At 43.2% G+C, this 19822-nt stretch overlaps 1 protein-coding gene across 5 annotated transcripts in view; it reads right to left on the bottom strand.

Annotated features, from left to right (window-relative positions):
• Positions 1-19822, bottom strand: part of NAV1 (neuron navigator 1) — a 282057-nt gene that overhangs the window by 129345 nt on the left and 132890 nt on the right. The window contains exon 1 of one of the 5 annotated variants that reach the window (XM_040337724.1): positions 16214-16656. The exons of the other annotated variants lie outside the window; for them this stretch is intronic. Within the exon in view, the coding sequence (XP_040193658.1) occupies positions 16214-16266 (53 nt within the window). The 5' untranslated portion in view covers positions 16267-16656. Of the gene's footprint in view, positions 1-16213; positions 16657-19822 lie in introns of those variants that run through there. 5 annotated transcript variants of the gene reach the window in all.

Here is a 19822-nt window from a genome sequence, read left to right on the forward strand (position 1 = left end):
AGATGGGAACGGGTACAATTAAAATCAATGGGCTGTGGCTTGTCATGTGACTTTGGACACACGGTTGCATGACAAGTCACATTTTCACTATTGCAACCACAAAGTTGCACGATTTAAAGTGCAACTTTGATGCGACTGAGTGCAGCTTTGATCCAACAAAGCAATGCAGGTACCTTTTCAAAGGTCGCTGATTTTCAAAGTCGCATTGATGGGAACAGATGGCAATCAATGGGCTGTGACTTCTCATGCGACTTTATGTGTCCAAAGTCTCATGACAAGTTGTACTAGTGGAAACAGAGTGTAGTTGCCTGTACCATGATCATTGTAGACTGTGAGCTGAGACCCCCGAGCACTTCCAACTACACTGAAAGCCCCCCCCCCCCCCCCCCATGTCCAGCTCTTTTCTCCTGTGCACAGCTATACTATACTTGATTTGTGACAAAAATCAGTCAGAGAACTGTAGACAGGGTGGGGTACAGGGGATGTTCAGAAAAGTCAAAATGCTCCTGCTAATATAAATCCAATAATAAATTATAATATCAGTTTTTACTCAAAATAAATATGGCACAAGGGGCAAAGCAAGTACAAGCTGGTATCATTATTGAGGAGTGAATTGGAAAAGCAAAATGTCTAAACATGCAATGGTGATAGTCTGCTCTTTGGTTCACGTGAACCATTCCCTGACCAAACTAAGCTTTTAAAGCAGGGGTTCACCCTTAGAGGGCACTTTTTCCCCTTAGATTCCTGCTCGTTTTCTCTAGGGGAATCGGCTATTTGTTTTAAAATATGTGCAGTACTTACCCGTTTACGAGATGCATCCTCTCCGTCGCTTCCGGGTATGGGCTGCGGGAATGGGTGTTCCTTCTTGATTGACAGTCTTCCGAGAGGCTTCCGACGGTCGCATCCATCGCGTCACGATTTTCCGCAGGCGCAGTATAGAGCCGCACCGACGTTCGGCTTCTTTCGGCTACGAGTGATGCGATGGATGCGACCGTCGGAAGCCTCTCGGAAGACTGTCAATCAAGAAGGAACGCCCGCTCCCGAAGACCCATACCCGGAAGCGACGGAAGAAGATGCAGCTCGAAAACGGGTAAGTACTGCTCATATTTTAATACAAATAGCCGATTCCCCTAGACCGAACGAGCAGGAATCTAAGGGGAGAAAAAAAAAATTTAACAAATGGGTGAACTCCCGCTTTAAGTACAGCTAAAAGCAAATTGTATTTATTTTTTGTTTGTTTTGCATAGAGTGGAGATAGATTAGAACACCTGTCGGGTTTTATTGCTTTCTGTGCCCCCATTAGGGGGATTCATGCTCTCTATTTGTGCTGTTTACATTATAGTTGAAAGTAAAAGAAAATCACAAATTTTGGGTTGTCCCCAGAAAAGTAATAGAGGGGAAGTTTTCCAATGGGGCCCCAAGGAATCCCCTTAATTTGGAAGGATTTCCTCTCACTTCAAGTTTTGGCTATGGGACCCTTACTCAAGTTTTGCCTAACGTTCCGCTTTCATTCGGAGTAAGCCAAAAGTCTGTAAACTGAGGAAATACAGTACTGTTGCTAGTTTCCTTTGGAGCCATGAGCTTTTCAGGACTGAAGGATGCAAAGCCAACAGTGGTTCAAAAAAAGGCTGAGGTAATGGCAATACAGAAACCTCTCAAAGTTGCTCAGTTCATTTGTCTAAGCACTAAAGCCTCATACACACGATCGGATCCAGAGAATTTTGTGCGATGGGCGTTGGCCGTGAAATTGTTCTGCTTACAGACGGCATACCTTTGTCATCCAACAAATACGAAACTACATGGTTTTTCTGCTCTTTAGCACCACCCTTTGGGCAACTGCTGCTGTTGTGATGTTGTGCTATGTTGAGCATTGCTTCTGAGCATGCGTGTTTGTACTTTAGATAATTTTTCTGATGGACTTGTGTACACACAATCAGAAAATCCAACAAGACACATTTGTCCCATTTTTCATTTTCCCCTCTTCCCCAAGACACATTTGTTGTCGGAAAATTTTAAAGCATGCTTTCCCACATTTGTTGTCGGAAATTCCGTCAACAATTGTCCGATGGAGCGTACAAACGGTCAGTATTATCCGACAAAACCCTGCCATCACACAATTCCCATCAGAAAATCTGATCATGTGCACAGGCCTTAAGAAACAAGGCGATCTACTTCAGAACTCATGATGGTGTAGATGGGTTGGCTGCTTCCTGCTCCCAGGTCACTACCCCAGCTACTACCAGGCTAGGCAAGGTGAGCAGGAGACTTGGGCAGGGTGCCAGCCACTGGAATGACAAGCGATTGATCAGTATCACACACAGCTATGAGGGACTGACTAAAGCACAGCATACAGGGGTATGAAAATTGTATGGAGTAAACAACTTCCAAAAATGGGTTAAGGCAAAGTATAAAGAATTTTCAGGGATAGATAAGCAGGGTGGTACTTTCAAGGACATGGTGTGTGTGTATGTATGTATGTATGTATGTGTGTGTGTGTGTGTGTGTGTGTGTGTGTGTGTGTGTGTGTGTGTGTGTGTGTGTGTGTGTGTGTATATATATATATATATATATATATATATATATATATATATATATATATATATATATATAATGCAAAGCCAAAACTTTTCTAGGCAATACAAAAGTTTACAGCTGTCACAAGAACAAATGGGAAATAAAACATAGACACTCGTTCTTTTACAACGGTCTACGATGGGATTTTCTCTAACTTTATAGAGGTTTCCTCCCACTTCCTGCTGAGTCTCCAAGGCCAAAAGAATAAAGGTAAATCCTCTTAACATAGAATTTTTGTACTCGCCATAATATTATTTCCTTCAGTAGTTCATTTGGGGGCACAGCCACGTAATCCTTTAGGTGTGGGTATGCTGCCACCTTTACAAGGTTGGACACCATGCAATTCAAAAGTAGCCAGCCCCCTAGTGGCTATACCTCTGCATACGCCCAGAAAGTTCAGTAATAGCAATCACTAAACAAACTCTGCACCCTACTTAACTTGTTGTCACCCGCTCCAACGCCCACAAGCCACACATATCCATCACTGGGCAGCTGATGTTTCTGTGTGGAGAGCGTGGTCATTGCACATTGCCAGCATAGAGACCAAGCTGTCAAAGACTGCTCTCGCTCCCCACTAGCAATTGGTAGCCAGCTCCCAATCATGTAACCACTGAGACAGCCAATCAGTGCTCACATGTCTGCCTATCCTTCTTGCTTCCTAGGCATATAGGGCCAGATCCACAGCCAGCGGGTGTAACTTAAATATTCGGATTTAAGTTATACCGCCGGAAAATTTCTACCTAAGTGCCCGATCCACAAAGCACTTACCTAGATATTTTCTGCGGTGTAACTTAAATCCGGCCGGCGCAAGGCGTGCCCAATCTAATGGGGCGAGTCCGATTTAAATTAGGCGCACTCCCGCCGCCGAACGTACTGCGCATGCTCCCGACGCGATTTTCCCAACGTGCATTAGGCGGAATTACGTTACGCCGAGTTTTGTGAATCGCGCCGGGTAAAAAAAGTTGCGTCGTGAAAAAAAAGAGATGCGGCGGGAAAAAAAAATGTAAAAAAAAATTTGACAGCGTCGCGGGAAAGAAGGGTCTACTTTTACATGGTGTACTAACTTTACACTACCTAATTTTGCGTTTGCAAACTAACAACTTACGGAGACTTCACGAAGGGAAACCGCTTCATGGATCTCCGTAAGTGCTAATTTGCATACCCGACGCTGGATTTCGACGAGAAATGCCCCCAGCGGCGGCCGCGGTACTGCATCCTAAGATCCGACAGTGTAAGTCCCTTACACATGTCGGATCTTCTGCCTATCTATGAGAAACTGATTCTGTGGATCAGTTCCATAGATAGAAACAGGGATACAACGGCGTATCAGTAGATACGCCGGCGTATCCCTTTTGTGGATCAGGCCCATAGATCCTAGTAACTGGATGCCGGGGCTGGGCTTAAAGAGGTTAAACATCCATTCATTAAAAATAAATAAAGAAGCAACAGGCTGAAAGAAGAAGGGACACCCTAAAAAGAAGGGTGACGTGTCCACCAAAAATCTACTAAAGAAAACGTTTTTTTTTTTTTTTTAATAATAAAAAAAATATAATTTTATTTCAGCATTTATTGGGAGATCCTTTAAATGTGTGACACAAGCAGTCCCCATATGAGGGGGACAGATGGACACCACAAACAGCAGAACGGGTAAAAACATACCAAAGTAAGGAAAACTGAGAGAAACTCGATCTTGTAACCAGAGACCACCTCTTATACTCAAACGTCTGAAATTTTTCCAGTGCTTGCCTACTAAAAGTTTAACAGCATTACTACATATGGGCCCCACCTTTGTGTGGAAAAAGTCTTCTGAGTGCATGTGCAGTATCAAACAGCAATGTATGTACATCATAGAGCCCCATGGAGTTCTATTTGCTTAACACAGCAGAAGGAGCTCTATGATTATAGGAGAGAGCGTCAGTCATGTGACTTTGACAGGTCACATGGCTGGGCTTTCCTTCCTTTTTTTAATTGCTTTATTTATTTAAACACTCTGTTAATTTTAATAGCATCCCGTCGGCTAGAGTCTTGTAGCTGGTGGTACACTAAGCACATCTATAAAGCATATTGCCTTTCTTGATGTGTGGTATTTTAGTTCTAAAGCAGCGGTAGGGCAATGGTAAGCTGTACCACTGCTTTATAAGTTGGCCCTTCATGACAGACAGTGGAATAAAAAGCTGCGTCATTTTAAAAAGCATACATGTTTTGTATTTCAAATAAAGTAAAAGTCATTGGGACCCGTGTAACCTATTTGTTGTGGTTACACAGTAAAACTGCAATATGTAGCACTTACAGATGACAAAACAATATCATTTAACCTGCCCCAGAAAGCTTTACAAAGGATACCTTAGTTTTAAATGCAAACATACAAATCAAAAAGGCTAACATGGATGGCAAATAATTGCGAGTATGCTATGCTTCTTAAAGTGGTTGTTAAAAGGAGTTGTAAAGGAAAAAAATGTTTTTGCTAAAATTAATGTCTGCAAGGTAGACAGAATAGTGTAATGATTCTGTTAAAAAAAACAAGTAAATACCTATTAAATTCCTTCATCTATATCACCTCCGGCATTCTAGTTTCTGTTCTCTCATTCACTTCCTGGTTTGCGGTGCTCATTCATGTAAGAACTACATTTCCCAGTATGCATTGCGGCACGCCCAGTAATTCACACCTCCTTGAAGTCTCTAACATGTAGAGAGCGTCCTGCCGCACAGCTGTAGTTCCCAGGAGGGGATGAGCACGTCACTGACCACCGCAGTAAAGCCTCTCATCACGGTGGCGAGTAACAATCAGACAAGCAGGAAGTTGAACAGAGAAGAAATAGAACAACTTCTGAGCAAAAACGAACAATGAGGAAGTGAAAATAATAATAATAATAGTAATAATAATAATAATAATAATGTTTACACTTATAAGAGGAATGTCTGCAGGTAAAGGATGCTTATTATGAAAAAAATGTTTTTCCTTTAGCACCCCTTTAAGACACTTCATGCTGTTTATACCATCCTGTCTGTTTAATACTCTTATGTGTTTTATAAAAATAAGCCATTCTTTACAAGTTCTCAAAGCGCCGGTCACCACTCACGTGACCCGCCGCCTCTCTCCTCCTGACAGCTGAAGCGGGTGGGGCCGAGGATTCCCCACTGATGTCAGACGGCGGGTCACGTGATTGGCGCTCTGAGAACAGCTTATTTTTATAAAACACAGGCACAGGGGCACATAGGAGTATTAAACAGGTAGAATGGTATAAATCTTTAACTGAAACTTCAGCAGCAGTTGGGTAGAGGGGCTGGCACTGACACAGGAGCAGACAGGCAGAGAGGGGAGAGGACGGAAGAGAGCACAGAAGAGACAGGAGAGCTACAGCTGACTGAGGCATGTAAACTGACCACTGTGTCAGGGCTCAGCAGCCATTATATACCATGGTCAGTTTACAGAGGGGAGGGTATAGCCAGGCAGGATCAGCTAGGTTTTTTAGGTGTTACAAGGGGCCAATTTACTCAGCACAAGCACTGTGCTGTATAACATGCTTTAAGGGAACAGGATTATTATATATTTTTTTAGGTTAACAAACGCTTTAAGCCTAGGACACATGGGACGGCTTCTGTCGAAGCGGCATTACTGAAAAAGGTCTGCCGATTGGCTCCGGTTTAGCGCTGACTGGAGTTTTCTGGCGGGGGGCTTTCCCCCTTTTAAAACACAATAGAACAGCGGGGGAAATTGATGTACTGACATCCAATGGTTAGTACAGCGACTCCTCCTGAGCTGTCAGTTTTTTTTTGTTTAATTTAGCCCTACTGGGTTGAATAAAAAAAAAAAACTTGTGTGTACTAGGCTTTAAGCACCCAACGGACACTCATGCAAATATAGGCAAGAGACTGTAGGAATCAAGCCAAGGACTCCAACACACCAAGGCAGGCTACCTACTTAGCCAGTCCACAAACAATTATTCAAAATGGAAGGAAAGAATAATTGTTCTTGTTGCCCATAGCACCTCTTTTTACATTTTACCACAGGCGGCCCCTAGAATAATAAGAAGGAGCCTGTGACTAGTTGTCATTAACCACCAAAAATTGTGATCATCAATTATACTTCTTAAAAACAGAGTGCAAAGAGGAGTAAAGCCGGTAAAGCCAGCCATAGATGGTTCAAAACTTGGCCAGTTCAGCAGGGACCGGTCAAGATTGGAAACTATGGGCAAGCTGAATGCACCAATCCATTGATTGACTTGGGTTCAACCAGCATGTCAGATTTTCGGCATTCGATTGACAGTGGCTATAGTCTATAGGAATAATCACTGTCTTGTCCCAGTGTCAACACCCATCCCCTGTTAGAACACAATATTTTCTTTGCCAAAACAAGAGTGCAGAGCAAACTGCACTTCTGTGATCCATAGGAGGAGTAGGGCCAAAAAAGTTTTTGTCATCCTGGGACACGATATTTGTTCCTGGCAATCACTAAGTAAAAATAGGGGTTAAAAATGCATGAAAAAAATAAAACTAATGCAGCCACTGTCCCAATCAGCTGTAAAGCTGATGTGTTGCATTCTAGTCCCAAAAATATATGGACTGTTCCGATCATGCCATGGCTGCAAAGCTGAAACTGTTACCTGTGGTCCATTAAAGGGGTGGTTCCGCCGAAATCCTTTTTTTTTTTAAAAATCCTTACTCCCGCTGTGTACATATGCAATAATGTACTCACCCCTTCCAGGAATCTAGGCGCCAGCATTCCGAATTGTCCAAAAATAATATTTTAGATAACTTAGAGATGGACGTTTCCATCTTACTTCTGGGCAGTCTGAAGCCCAACGTCAGTTTCTTCCGGGATGCGGCGAATGCTGTAGTCCCAGCATTCACCGCTCTATCCCGTGTCTGCGCAGTGTTGACGGCGAGCCGCGCCGTCAACACTGCACAGTTGCTGTGACAACGGCGCAGCGTCCTGAAAAGGACTCGCCCCCTTCACAGTAAACACAATAGCGATTTTTTTCTATTCGCCCTCGTCACATGACTGGCTTCAAGAGTCATGTGACGAGCAGAAATAACGCGCGATTTGGAGTTAGGGGGTTGTGAATTCTTTCCTGGGCAGCGTGACGCTGTAAACCCAGGAAGCATTGCGGCAAAGCTAGCACAGAGACACACGCCCAGCCCCACTGCACATAGACCAGGAAGTGCCTGTTTCACATGTATGGAAACGTTTCTAATTTTTTTTAACAGCGGAATGTTTTTAGACTGACTGAGCCCCTTTGTTTAAAAGAATGTTGTTTAGAAGGGTGAACTTCCACTTGAACTAATGGTCTGTTCTTATCAGACTCTTTCTTTGGTCTTGGAGCCTTAGGCGCTGCCGAATTTCACCTGCTGTTTGATATGAGACCTCCCAGTCTATCAATCAATTTAATGCTATGCTCAGATCAGCCATCCTTACCCGAACAACATTTGTTCACAAACCCTGTACTTTGTGACTCCTTGTCCCTGGGAGTCCCGCTGTTTGCTCTGCTTACCTGCCCCTAGAAATCCTGCCTGCTGAGCAGTACCGTGTCTCTGGCAGTTTTTCTGTGCACTATGTATACCTGTCACTATAAATTCTGCATGCTGAACACTACCATGTCCTTGAAAGTACCACTCTGCTTATCTATCCCTGAAAATTCTGTACGCTGAGCCTTAACCCATTTTGGGAAATCTTGTACACCATACAATTTTCATACCCTTGTATGCTGTGCTTTAGTCAGTCCCTCATAGCCTGTGTGTGATACTGATCCATCGTTTGTCATTCCAGTGGCTGCCACCCTGCCCAAGTCTCCTGCTTACCTTGCCTAGCCTGGTAGTAGCTGGGGTAGTGACCTGGGAGTGGGAAGCAGCCAACCCATCTCCATCATCATGAGTTCTCAAGAAGATCGCCTTGTTGCTTAAGTCCCGTACACATGATAGGATTTTCCGACAGGAATTGTGTAAAGGGAGGCTGTTGTCGGAAAATCCAACCGTTTGTATGCTCCATCAGACAATTGTTGTCGGATTTTCTGCGGACAAATATGGGATAGCAGGCTTTCATATTTCCGCCAACAAATGTGTGTTGTCGGATTATCCGATTGTGTAGTCCTTCTGACAACACTCCAAAGTACAAACACGCATGCTCAGAAGCAATGCTAACCTTAAAACAACATTAGCAGAAGTTGCTCAAAGGGTGGCGCTAAAGAGCTGAAAAACCACATAGTTCACTGTTTGTTGGCCGACAATTCTTTGCCTTTTATATGCAATACAAGTTTGCGGCCAACGCCCTTTGGACAAAAGTCCTACGCTTTGTCCGATGGAAATCCGATCATGTGTACGAGGCTTTAGACTCTGCTGCTCAGTGAACCCAGCCTTGGTCCAGATAAGGCTCTCTCCAACTGTAGTCTGCCAGTCTGTGACAGCCACCACATCTAAGAATTTGGAAGCTCCAATATGTTACAGTTTGTTCTTGGGTTTAAATTACAATTTAGTCATATTATTATGGAATAAATGTAATAATATTAAATATAGGGAAAGCAGTTCCAGAAAATTAGTTGTAGTCAATGTGCAACTGTTGTCCAGAAAGTGTTCTCACCCTGTGCATAGCCAGAAAATTGTAAATTGGGGAGAGGATGGCAAATGTGCATAACATAAATATTGTCTTATACTACATATCCTTTTTTTTTTTTCAAGCAGCTGTGTACTATTATATACTCTACTATTGTAACAATGATGGAGTTAACAGGGAGTAGTCTTTTTCTTAGTCTCTGTGGGATTTCTCTATTCTGAACATTTCTCCAGAACTCTAATGCAGAAAGTATTCCTATTCCAATGATGTATGATCATCGACATGCAAATAAGCCCTGGAAAAAAGCAGCCTGAAATATTTGTTGTGTTGTTATGGATTTCTTATATCGCATTCAATCAAATGGTAAAGCCGATAGACAATCTTGTAAAAGCCGACTGTTTTCTTGGCAGTTGCATGCAAAGGTTGCGTAACTGTAACTGGTAGAGTAGCCTTTTAACAAGGACGGTCCTTTAGCTGTATTTTCCTTGGAGTAATGGCAGGGAGTGTTTGTCTTTGTTAATGGTCCTGGGCCTGATACCAATTAACCATGTTTATGACCTTATGGTGGACAGGACATAAAAATGCCAGGAAGAGAAAAGCTAATGGGTGGAGAAAGAAATAGCATCGGACTGAGAAAAGTGGATAGAAAGGCACAAAAATAAATGTTTATGTATCGCAACTCAGAAATGGCAAACAATCTAACAAACAATAATTAACACATAGGTATGAACTTTCATCAGGGCATATGTTTGTAGTTTAACTTCACGATGTCAAATATGCCTAGACACAATGAACTGGATCACATTGAGCCTGCCAATCTAGTTAAACAACTTTTAAGTATCGTCCATAGAAATCTGATGCCACCAGCATGCCTACACAAAGGCTATAACTCTTGACCACTAACATTTGACAGTGGAAGCAAGTTTAGTCTAAGGCTCTGCACAAATACTATAGGGGTTCCAAGGTGAGAATGAACTGGAATTCTTTTCTTACAAGTAACTCATTTAAGATTAATGCTGAAATTCGGGCAAAAAATATTTAATTTAGTTATTATTCCTCAACAGGCCACAAAGGAAATAAAACCTCTTTTTGTGCACTGAATGCCTTTGGAGACCAAGTTATTACCTTATAAAAGTAGTAGTGACTTCACTGAGCTACACATAGCTTAAGCAAAGCCGTGGGAGGGATGCATAAGGTTCATCCACTACAGGCTATCTGCAGAGAACTAGAGGACAGGGTGGATGCAAGACCAGTCATTGTGCATATGGAGGGAGAGCAGCAGTGTCTAGTCTAGATTCTGGCACAAAGGAAAACTTTACTTTAAATTACTACGCAGATCTGAAAGAAAGACACAACGCACACCAAGATTCAAGTACGAATATGCATGCTTTTTGTATTTAGACAATATTTGTTTATTTCGGAGTTCCAGCCTGTATTAAAAAAAAAATGAATGTCAGCAGCTACACATACTGTAGCTGATGACTTTTATATAATGACATTTATCTATCTAGGGAGCTTGCGATGTCGGCACCCAAAGCCGACCCGTACATCGGCTTTGGGAGCAGGCGCCGGCACCCTTACTAAGGGAAACAGGAAATGAAACCTTGTGGTTTTACAGCCTGATTCCTGCTGCGCATGCGCGAGTTATGCTGCGCTTTTTGTCCCCCGCTGTCTTCTCGGACCTGTGTGTGCCTCCCAGAAGGTAGCAGGGGGGAAGGAGGAGTGGCTGTAAATGGCGTAGGTCGCTGCGGCACCCCTACATGGAAGTAGGAGCGAGTACCTGTTTTTTATAGGTAGGCGCTCTCCACTCCCCCTCGAAAGGTGGCAAATGTGGCACCGGGGGGGGGAGGAAGCAGGTAAGCTGAGCTTCCACTTTTGGGTGGAACTCTGTTTTAAGCTTTAAACATACGATAATACGACTATTATTTAGCTGGAGTTTAAAGCCCAACTCCAGGTTGTAAAGGGGAAAAAAACTTGCAGTGGCATAAACTTCTCCATGCACTGCAAGGATTAATAGCTTGCTAAGTCTGGGAGTGATGAGAATCAGCATTACTTGCCTTATCCCAACAGCCAACTCCAGTATTTATTGTATATATTTATTTCAGGTACTTCTATAGCGCCGTCAATTTACGCGGCACTTTACATTCACTTCAGTCCCTACCCTCAAGGAGCTTACAATCTAAGGTACTCTCCTTTTCTCCCTTTGGTGTTCCAGGTTGCTATTAACTTTGCCATTAACCCTACAGTGTATAAATAGGAGGCAGGAGTCTAACCATGGGACCGGTTTCACCGCTGGAGGAAGCCTGCTGGAGTGAGGAATAAGATGAGTATTACAACAAATTTCTCTATATCTAGACAAAAGCAAGCATTAAACCTCTGCTGGGTGAATGAGGAGGGCTGCACTGCAAGCATCATTTTTTTTAGTGCTCAGAGCTGGGCTTTAACTTCAAGCAAAAAATGAAGATGACCAAGTTAGAGAGAGGAACAGAAGGCATGCTTAAAGTGATGATAAGGTCTCATTTATTTTTCCCCCTTAAAAATAACATGTTATACTTGCCTGCTCTGTGCAGTGGTTTTTCACAGAGCAGACTCAATCTTCCTCTTCTCGGGTGCCTCTTCGGTGCTTCTGGCCCCTCCCTCCTGTTGAGTTCCTCACACAGCAAGCAGCTTGCTATGGGGTTACCCGAGCCAAGCCCTAACCCCTTAGGCCTGGTACACACGAGAGGATTTATCCGTGGATACGGTCCACCGGACCGTTTCCGCGGATAAATCCTCTCGAGGATTTGCGAGGATTTTGATCCGATGGAGTGTACTCACCATCGGACCTAAATCCGCGCTGAAATCCCATCGCGATGACGTGTCGCGCCGTCGCCGCGATGATGACGCGGCGACGTGCGCGACGCTGTCATATAAGGAATTCCACGCATGCGTCGAATCATTACGACGCATGCGGGGGATTCATTCGGACGGATTGATCCGGTGAGTCTGTACAGACCAGCGGATCAATCCGTTGGGATGGATTCAAGCGGATAGATTTTAAAGCATGTCTTAAAATTTTTATCCGCTGGAAATCCATCCCAGGGGATAAAAATCCGCGGAAACAGATCCGCTGGATTGTACACACCAGGGGGTCTGTCCGCTGGAGCCGGTCCGTGGATCAATTCCAGCGGATGGATCCTCTCGTGTGTACGGGGCCTTAGACATCGAGCCGCGGCCTGGCCCCCAGTGCCCATTCTCACTTTGATTGACAGCAGTGGAAGCCAATGGTGCCGCGCTGCTGTCTCAGCCAATGAGGAGGGGCGTCCTGGACAGTCGAGTCTCTCTTGCAACATTGCTGGATCTATATGGGGCACAGGTAAGTATTAGAGGGGGCTGCTGCACACAGGAGGTTTTTTATCTTAATGCATAGAATGTATTCAGATAAAAAACCTTCTGCTTTTACAACAACTTTAAACCCATCTTAACTGAAGAAAACACCCCTAAAGGCTTCTGGTAGTGATCACCCATGGCCTGTACACTAGTCAGTGATACAAGTGATAACTTTATGCTCCCTACAAAGGAAAATTATGTAGGGAGTTTGTAAAGGAAGGAAAAATAAAATTTTTTAATGTGCCCCACTTAGTATAAGTACACAAGAGAGGGAACAATGATAAACATGCTTTGCACTGTTTGGTGTTATTACTTCCCCAGGCCTGTCTTCGGACCTATTCACACCAGAAAACATCTCCCGAACCACATTCTAAACACACTGCAGTTGCAACCTGCAGTGTATGTCAATATTAAGTTTAATGATACTTCAGCAAAGTGGCTGAGTAGTTAGATTTTCTGCCTGGCAGCAATAGTGTTGTCGGTTCAAATCCCAACCATAACACAACCTGAATGTTCTCCCTGTGCCTGCATGGGCTTCCTCCGGGTACTTCAATCCAACACTAAAAAGATATGATGATAGGTTAATTGGCTCCTGTCCAAGCTGGCCCTAGTATGTGAATGTATGGGAGTTAGGGACCTTAGATTGTAAGCTACTGGAGGGCAGGGACTGATGTGAATGTACAATATGTATATGCAAAGCACTGTGTAAATTGATAGCACTATATAAGTGCCTGTAATAAATAAACAAATGCAGGTCACAAACGCAGTGCGTTTTAACCGCACTGGATTGCATGGTACAAAAAGTAGCATGCGATGTGGTTGCAGTGAGTTTCTAAAAGTAGTGCATGTACTACTTTTGGTGTAGTGCAGTGAGATTTCCACCCTTTCAAAAGGATTTGGCTGAAATTGCACAGAAAGGTATGATTCCCAAGTGGCCCTTAAAGTGGTTGTAAATCATGTTACACCACTTGTACCTAGAGGTTAGCCTATAATAAGGCTTACCTCTAGGTACTGAAAATATCTCCTAAACCTGCACGTTTAGAATATTTACCATATACGGTTGCTCCAAAGTCATTTGCGCATGAGCACTAAAGAAACGGTTAGCTCGTGCCGTGACTGGAAATAACTCTGGGAGACATGTCACCAGTCACAGCGGTGTATGGGGACCGCTGCAACAGCATTGCTCTAAGGTAAGTATTTCATAATGAGATAGTATGCAATGCTCATTATGCCTTTTGTCTTATAGGGTTTGTTTTGTTTTTTCTTCGGGTTTACAACCACTTTAAGTTACAGATAACATGGGAGGAAGTTGTAAAGATTCAATGAAGGGCAATCTTCTTAAAATGTATGTTTTGTTTAAAAAAAAAAAAAAAGTACAATAAATTGCACTCTGACACCTGCTCATCCTGAAACCTCATTAGCAGAACAGTCTTATGACTCGTACAAACAATCAGAAAATCGGACAAGAATTCGTCTGACTTTTTTTTTGCTTGCTAGTCGCAAGTAGAAATGGAATAGGTTACTAAAGCTATGAAAATTCTCGTACACCAGAATAAAAATTCGGAAGTAATGTAATGTATTGTAGTGTATTTGTATTTTCGGACAACTGTACTGATTAAACGAAAATCGTACGATCAGGTATCATACGAGAATTCTTTTTGCGCTTGCCTGATTGGATAATATCAGATGAACTGCCGGGATCAGCTATTGAAAGCTGTGTACTAACGATCAGATTATGGTACGATCGCTTTAAAAGCGGTGTTTTTCGTACAATTTTCAGATCGTGTGTACGGGCCATTAGGTATGTTCACTATTTTATCAGCAACAGAGTAGGCATACAAAAATTTTCTTTTGCCTTTAAACTATGGATCACAGGAGTGCAATTCGTTTTGCACTCCTGTGACCCGTTTTCAGGAGAGAGCGGTCTGAAGTCCGCTCTCTGCTGATGTCACGCAGATAAGTCCAGGCACCGTGTCATCCTGACTCTGGGAGTCTGGATCCGCCAGGTGCCTGGACTAATGGCTGTCTCAGCTTCTCAGCGAGTCGCTGAGATGGATGCTCCCCGCCCCTCCACAGCTCAGCACTCCAGTGAGCGTGGAGGAGCAGAGCAGGAGAGCTGCTGATTGACAGGCAGCATCTCTCTGCTCGGGGAGCTGAGAGAACCGAGCCATCGGCGGTGTTTGATCACTCGGTTCTCAGAGCAGAGACGGTCCTTAGGTAAGTATAATGGGGGAAACCAAAAAACCAAACCCATACTTCTCCTTTAAGTTGCAAGTAAACAAAAAAATAAAAAAGAGAGAGATATGACTCATTAGAAAAAGAACACCTTTCTGTCCAGTTTACTTAGACATTTATAAACATCCTACAGATGACTAACCCAGCTTTATACAGGCTAAAAAAGAGCAATTTAAGACACACATGTTAGAATATAATGCATTCACTACTAGTTCATATCTGGAATCACATTTATTCTACATTTCAGAACAATGGCACAATGACAAGTGGGTTGCCAAAAAAAAAAAATTACATTTGGAGCCAAACACAAGCAATCCAGAGAACCTTCGAAGCAAGTCATACTTGCTAACATATAATAACTATACAACTTGAACAGCACGTCTGAACAAAATATATACTCCAGTTATTCCCTTACATAACAGTTCTTCCAGGACACTGGGGTGCATTAAAGTGATTCTGTTAAAGGAAGTCCATATGTACAGTGAAAATTGATACCTTGCACTGACATTACAGAACTATGCTTATTCAATAACTAAGCTCAAACAGCAGAGTATACAAATGTGCCCCCCAAATCGAATGGTTTCTGGGTTACTGTGTTTTGCACATGATTTGCTAAATTGAATTAATTGTAGTTACCGCATATATAACCAATGCAGCTAAAAGCTGAAAAAAAGTAAAGCATTTCTGTTACCTTTATATACCAAGTGACATTTCTGATTTTGTTGGCAAACGTATATACCAAACAGGTTGCTATGGGCACACTTCCCTTCCGTTTCTATAAATTAGCCCTGACACGTACAAAAGAGTTGTGGCTTTCTTGCTAATACATGTACACAAACATTGATTAGACTGCCGTTCATCACAGCGATGTGAGCGTCTTCTTGCGGCTGAGGTTTCCTGTGTTTTGTAGTGATTGTCTTCTAAGATTATTTGGGGCTAGTTTCATGTCTGGCTTTTCTCGTACAAGCGATGCTGAATTTGCATGACATTTTCCTACAAGAATTTTGCAGGTCTCAGAATACAGAAACAAGGTGTCCTGATACATAGGTACATTCATTTAAGACATGCAAGGTGCACTGTCATGTTCCGCCCTCAGATTTCAGTTATTATTATACAGAATTTATATAGCGCCAACAGTTTACGCAGCACTTTACATTATAAAAGGGAGACCATGTAGTAGCAGTTAACTGTAGATTAGAAAACTAAGAGCTCTGATTGGCTGATATTGGTAACACAGTTTGTATTATTTAATAGGCAGGATGTGTTAAGTACCCAAAGGCAAACAACCGCCATTTATCAACACAAATGACCTAATTGTTCGCACGTTATTACATCACTCTACTTGCTATCATATTACCTTTTTCTACTCGCACCTAATTCTAAGAAAATTTGCCAAGATGAAATAAGAAAGGTTGAAAAGCAAGCTTTGCATAACCGACAAAAGTATAAGGTTTCAGAAAAGGAGGAAGCGAGAGTCTGCTGCCCTACCTGCAGGTTGGAAGTGCTGGAGCTCTATACGTTCTTTGCAACAGGCAACTCATCTTTGTAATGACAAGGAATACGGAATGCTTCTTCACGCTGCACAAGAGGGACTGTTAGCTACTCTGAACCCTCCCACTCTTCTGTCTTAAAGTGACAGTAACTTCGGAGCTCTGTATTACAAGCTCAAATATACAACACACAAATAGGAACAACTATGTATCAGGGTTAGATCTCCACTTCTACTAGTGTTAGAGGAACTAGAGTGACTTTAAAGAGGATGTAAAAGATAATAAAAAGGAACAGGTTGTTAAAGAACTTGCCACTGAAGCCATGCTATATATTTAATTCAGCCCAACTGAAAAATCCGATCAGCTGTTTCTAAAATTCTTACCAAACCCACAACAGCAAATTCAGTCTGTATATGTAGTATAGCATGCTTGTCATAGCTTCCAACTGCCCCTGATTTCAAGGGATTGTCCCTGATTTGGAACAATGTCCCTCCATTCCTCCTCATTTGTCCCTCATTTTGGTCTGATCCACATAGTTGTATATAAAATGCACTTTTTATCTTTCAAAAAGTGTTTCCCAGTTCTAAACCTTTCATCTGATTTCTAAATTGCTGCATCTGTAAATTCCAAAAGCCAATATAATGGAATAGTAGTGGTAAAAAAAAAACACTTGTGGGTTTAATCAATCTTGATTTTTTGTACAATTCTCCTTTAATGGGAGCGTGGCAAGGGGTGTGTCCTACATAGTACCCACATACTTTTGCTGATAGGTGTCCCTCATTCCCATCTTAAAAAGTTAGGAGGTGTGTGCTTGTTATACTCACTGTGGAACCTAAGGGGTTAAACCTAGCACCTTGTGTATAAGGCCTCATGCACACTGGACATTTTTACAGCTGCTGTTTTTAGCTTCAAGGTTTTTTTTCTGCAGCCAGTAAACTCCCCAGCATGTCATCCTATATGTCCATGCACACAGGTTGTCATCAGCATTTTTTTTGCAAGGACGTTTTCTGGCTGGAAAAAAAACAAGAACTAGTGGTTTTTAAGGGGAGTTTTTCAGTTGCAAAAAACTCTCTAATGCCCTGTACACACGATCAGTTCATCTGATGAAAACAGACCGATGGATTTTTTCATCAGATATCCGATGAAGCTGACTTTCATCAGTCTTGCCTACACACCATCAGTTAAAAATCCGATCGTGTCCAACGCGGTGACGTAAAACACAACGATGTGCAGAGAAAAATGAAGTTCAATGCTTCCGAGCATGCGTCGACTTGATTCTGAGCATGCGTGGATTTTTGACCGATGGATTTCCCCACAGACGATTGTTTTTTTCTATCGGGTTTTTACCCATCAGAAAATTTTAAAACCGGTTCTATTTTTTTTCAGCGATGGGGGAAAAAAAACGATAGGGCCCACACACAATCGGTTCGGACCATTTTCATCAGAAGAACCGATCGTGTGTACAGGGCATTATGCTGCGTACACACGATTGGAATTTACGACAACAAATGTTCGGTGTGAGCTTGTTGTCGAAAAATCCGACCGTGTGTATGCTCCATCGGACACTTGCTGTCGGAATTTCCGACAACAAATGTTTGAGAGCTGGTTCTCAATTTTTCCGATAACAAAAGTTCCTGTCGGAATTTCCGATTGTTTGTAGCCAATTCCGGCGCACAAAAATCCTAAGCATGCTCGGAATCAATTTGACGCATGCTCAGAATCATTGAACATTTGTGTGACTGTGCGTATGCAAGACAAGTTTGAGTGAACAATCCGTCGGAAAAAAATCCACGGTTTTGATGTTGGAATGTCCAATCATGTGTACGCGGCATAACTCTGATAAAAGCATAAAAACGCTGAAAAACGCAGATATTCTATGTTTATCAGCTTTTTTGAGCCATAAGCTTTTGTGGGAGTATAGGTTTGCTACAAAAAAAAGCTAAAAAACACTACAGCTAAAAATTGTTACTGAAAAAATAGTGCAGGGGGGGGGGGGGGCGTGTCCGGATGGCAGAGGGAACAGACGTGTGAGACTTCAGCTCTGTCTTCCGGGTGGCATCCTATATCAGATTTGTACCAGATCAACTGCTAAATACTCCCCACGGTAGTGGGAACATTCCAGGCTGGCATCCATGGTGAAATACGGGCCACCCCATAGGCAGTGAGGATGGTTCAGGCTCTGATTCCCCTCCTGCTGAGCCCACCCTGGCCACCATCATGCATGCTATACAGGACTGCAAGGCCTCTCTCACTGCACAGATTGCATCAGTCCGCATGGACTTTTCTCTCCTGAAGCAAGATGTGCAAAATGTAAGGGACAGAGCTGGGGAGGCTAAAGGACGTATCAGCTCCCTTGAGGATATTGTCCACCCCTTAGCTGTTACAGTGAGGGACCTAACAGGGGAAATGGTGGCCCTCTGCGCCAAAATCGACAATTTGGAAAATCATTCGAGGAGGAACAACCTCCGCTTAGTTGGTTTCCCTGAAAGGACGGAGGGCTTCCACCCAGAAAATCCTTATATAATTGGCTGAGGGACATTTTTTCACATGTCATTGAGCGTGCCCACGCCTCCGCATCCCCCACCTTCTGGAGCACCCCCATGATCCATTATAGCAAGGATCCTCAACTTCCAAGACAAAGTTGCTATTCTGCGCCAGGCCCGGGCCAGGCCCGGGAGCAGGGTCCACTTAAATACAATGGCAACACCATCTCAGTGTACCCCGATTTTTCAGCAGATGTCCAGCGACAATGCACCTCCTTTGCGGCAGTGAAGGCCCGCCTGCTTACGGAGGGCCTTTCCTACGCCATGCTTTTTCCCGCCAAGCTGCGCATCATTTATGAGGGTAAAGCGCACTTCTACAACCCCAAGGAGGCTATGGCCTGGCTCAATGATCGATAGGCACAGGGCTGCCTAATATCTGTGGTCCTAGGCCCCTGTTTGCCTTGAACTGATTATGGATTATGGATATGTCCAACCTTCCATTTTGGAGAACTCATTTGCCTTGACTGCACTGTCTGATCCGAATTTTTATGAAGGTATGGTACGCCTCCCTGCAATATGCCTGAGAACTATTACCATGTCATCTTTAATCCTAATAGACTGAACTTCCTCCTTAATTAACAGGCCTATCCCCCTACAACTTCTGCCGGTTGTTTACTCTGCAATCTACTGCATCCGCTGTTGGACTGTGATGCTTTTCACCCCTACAATTCTGCTCGGAAGTCACTCTGGACTCCACTACACCCCCCATACCAGTTAGTGGCAAGGCCACGGTACAGCTCTCCCTCAGTTTAAGGAGGGGGGGTTTTAGTTTTACAGTTCAGAGATCCAAGGCTCGCTATGTTGGGGTTGGCCGAGCGGGGAGGGGGGCAAGGAATTGTATCTAGACTTTCTGGAACTTTGTTGGTGTTTTTTTCTCTTTTTTTTTTTCTATGTTCCTTTTTGCACTTTTTGACTCCTATATTTTTTCTCAGGTTGCTGCCTATGGCAGACTTTTAATGTGTTTTATTATTTCATTGCTGGCTCATGATGTCCTGATGGTGGATCCACGCACTTTTTTTACTCATGTGCATGTATGTGCTTCAGGTGGCGCGGCCTGTCTGGTC

The sequence above is a fragment of the Rana temporaria genome, chromosome 2, assembly GCF_905171775.1.
Source record: "Rana temporaria chromosome 2, aRanTem1.1, whole genome shotgun sequence".
Lineage (NCBI taxonomy): Eukaryota > Metazoa > Chordata > Amphibia > Anura > Ranidae > Rana > Rana temporaria.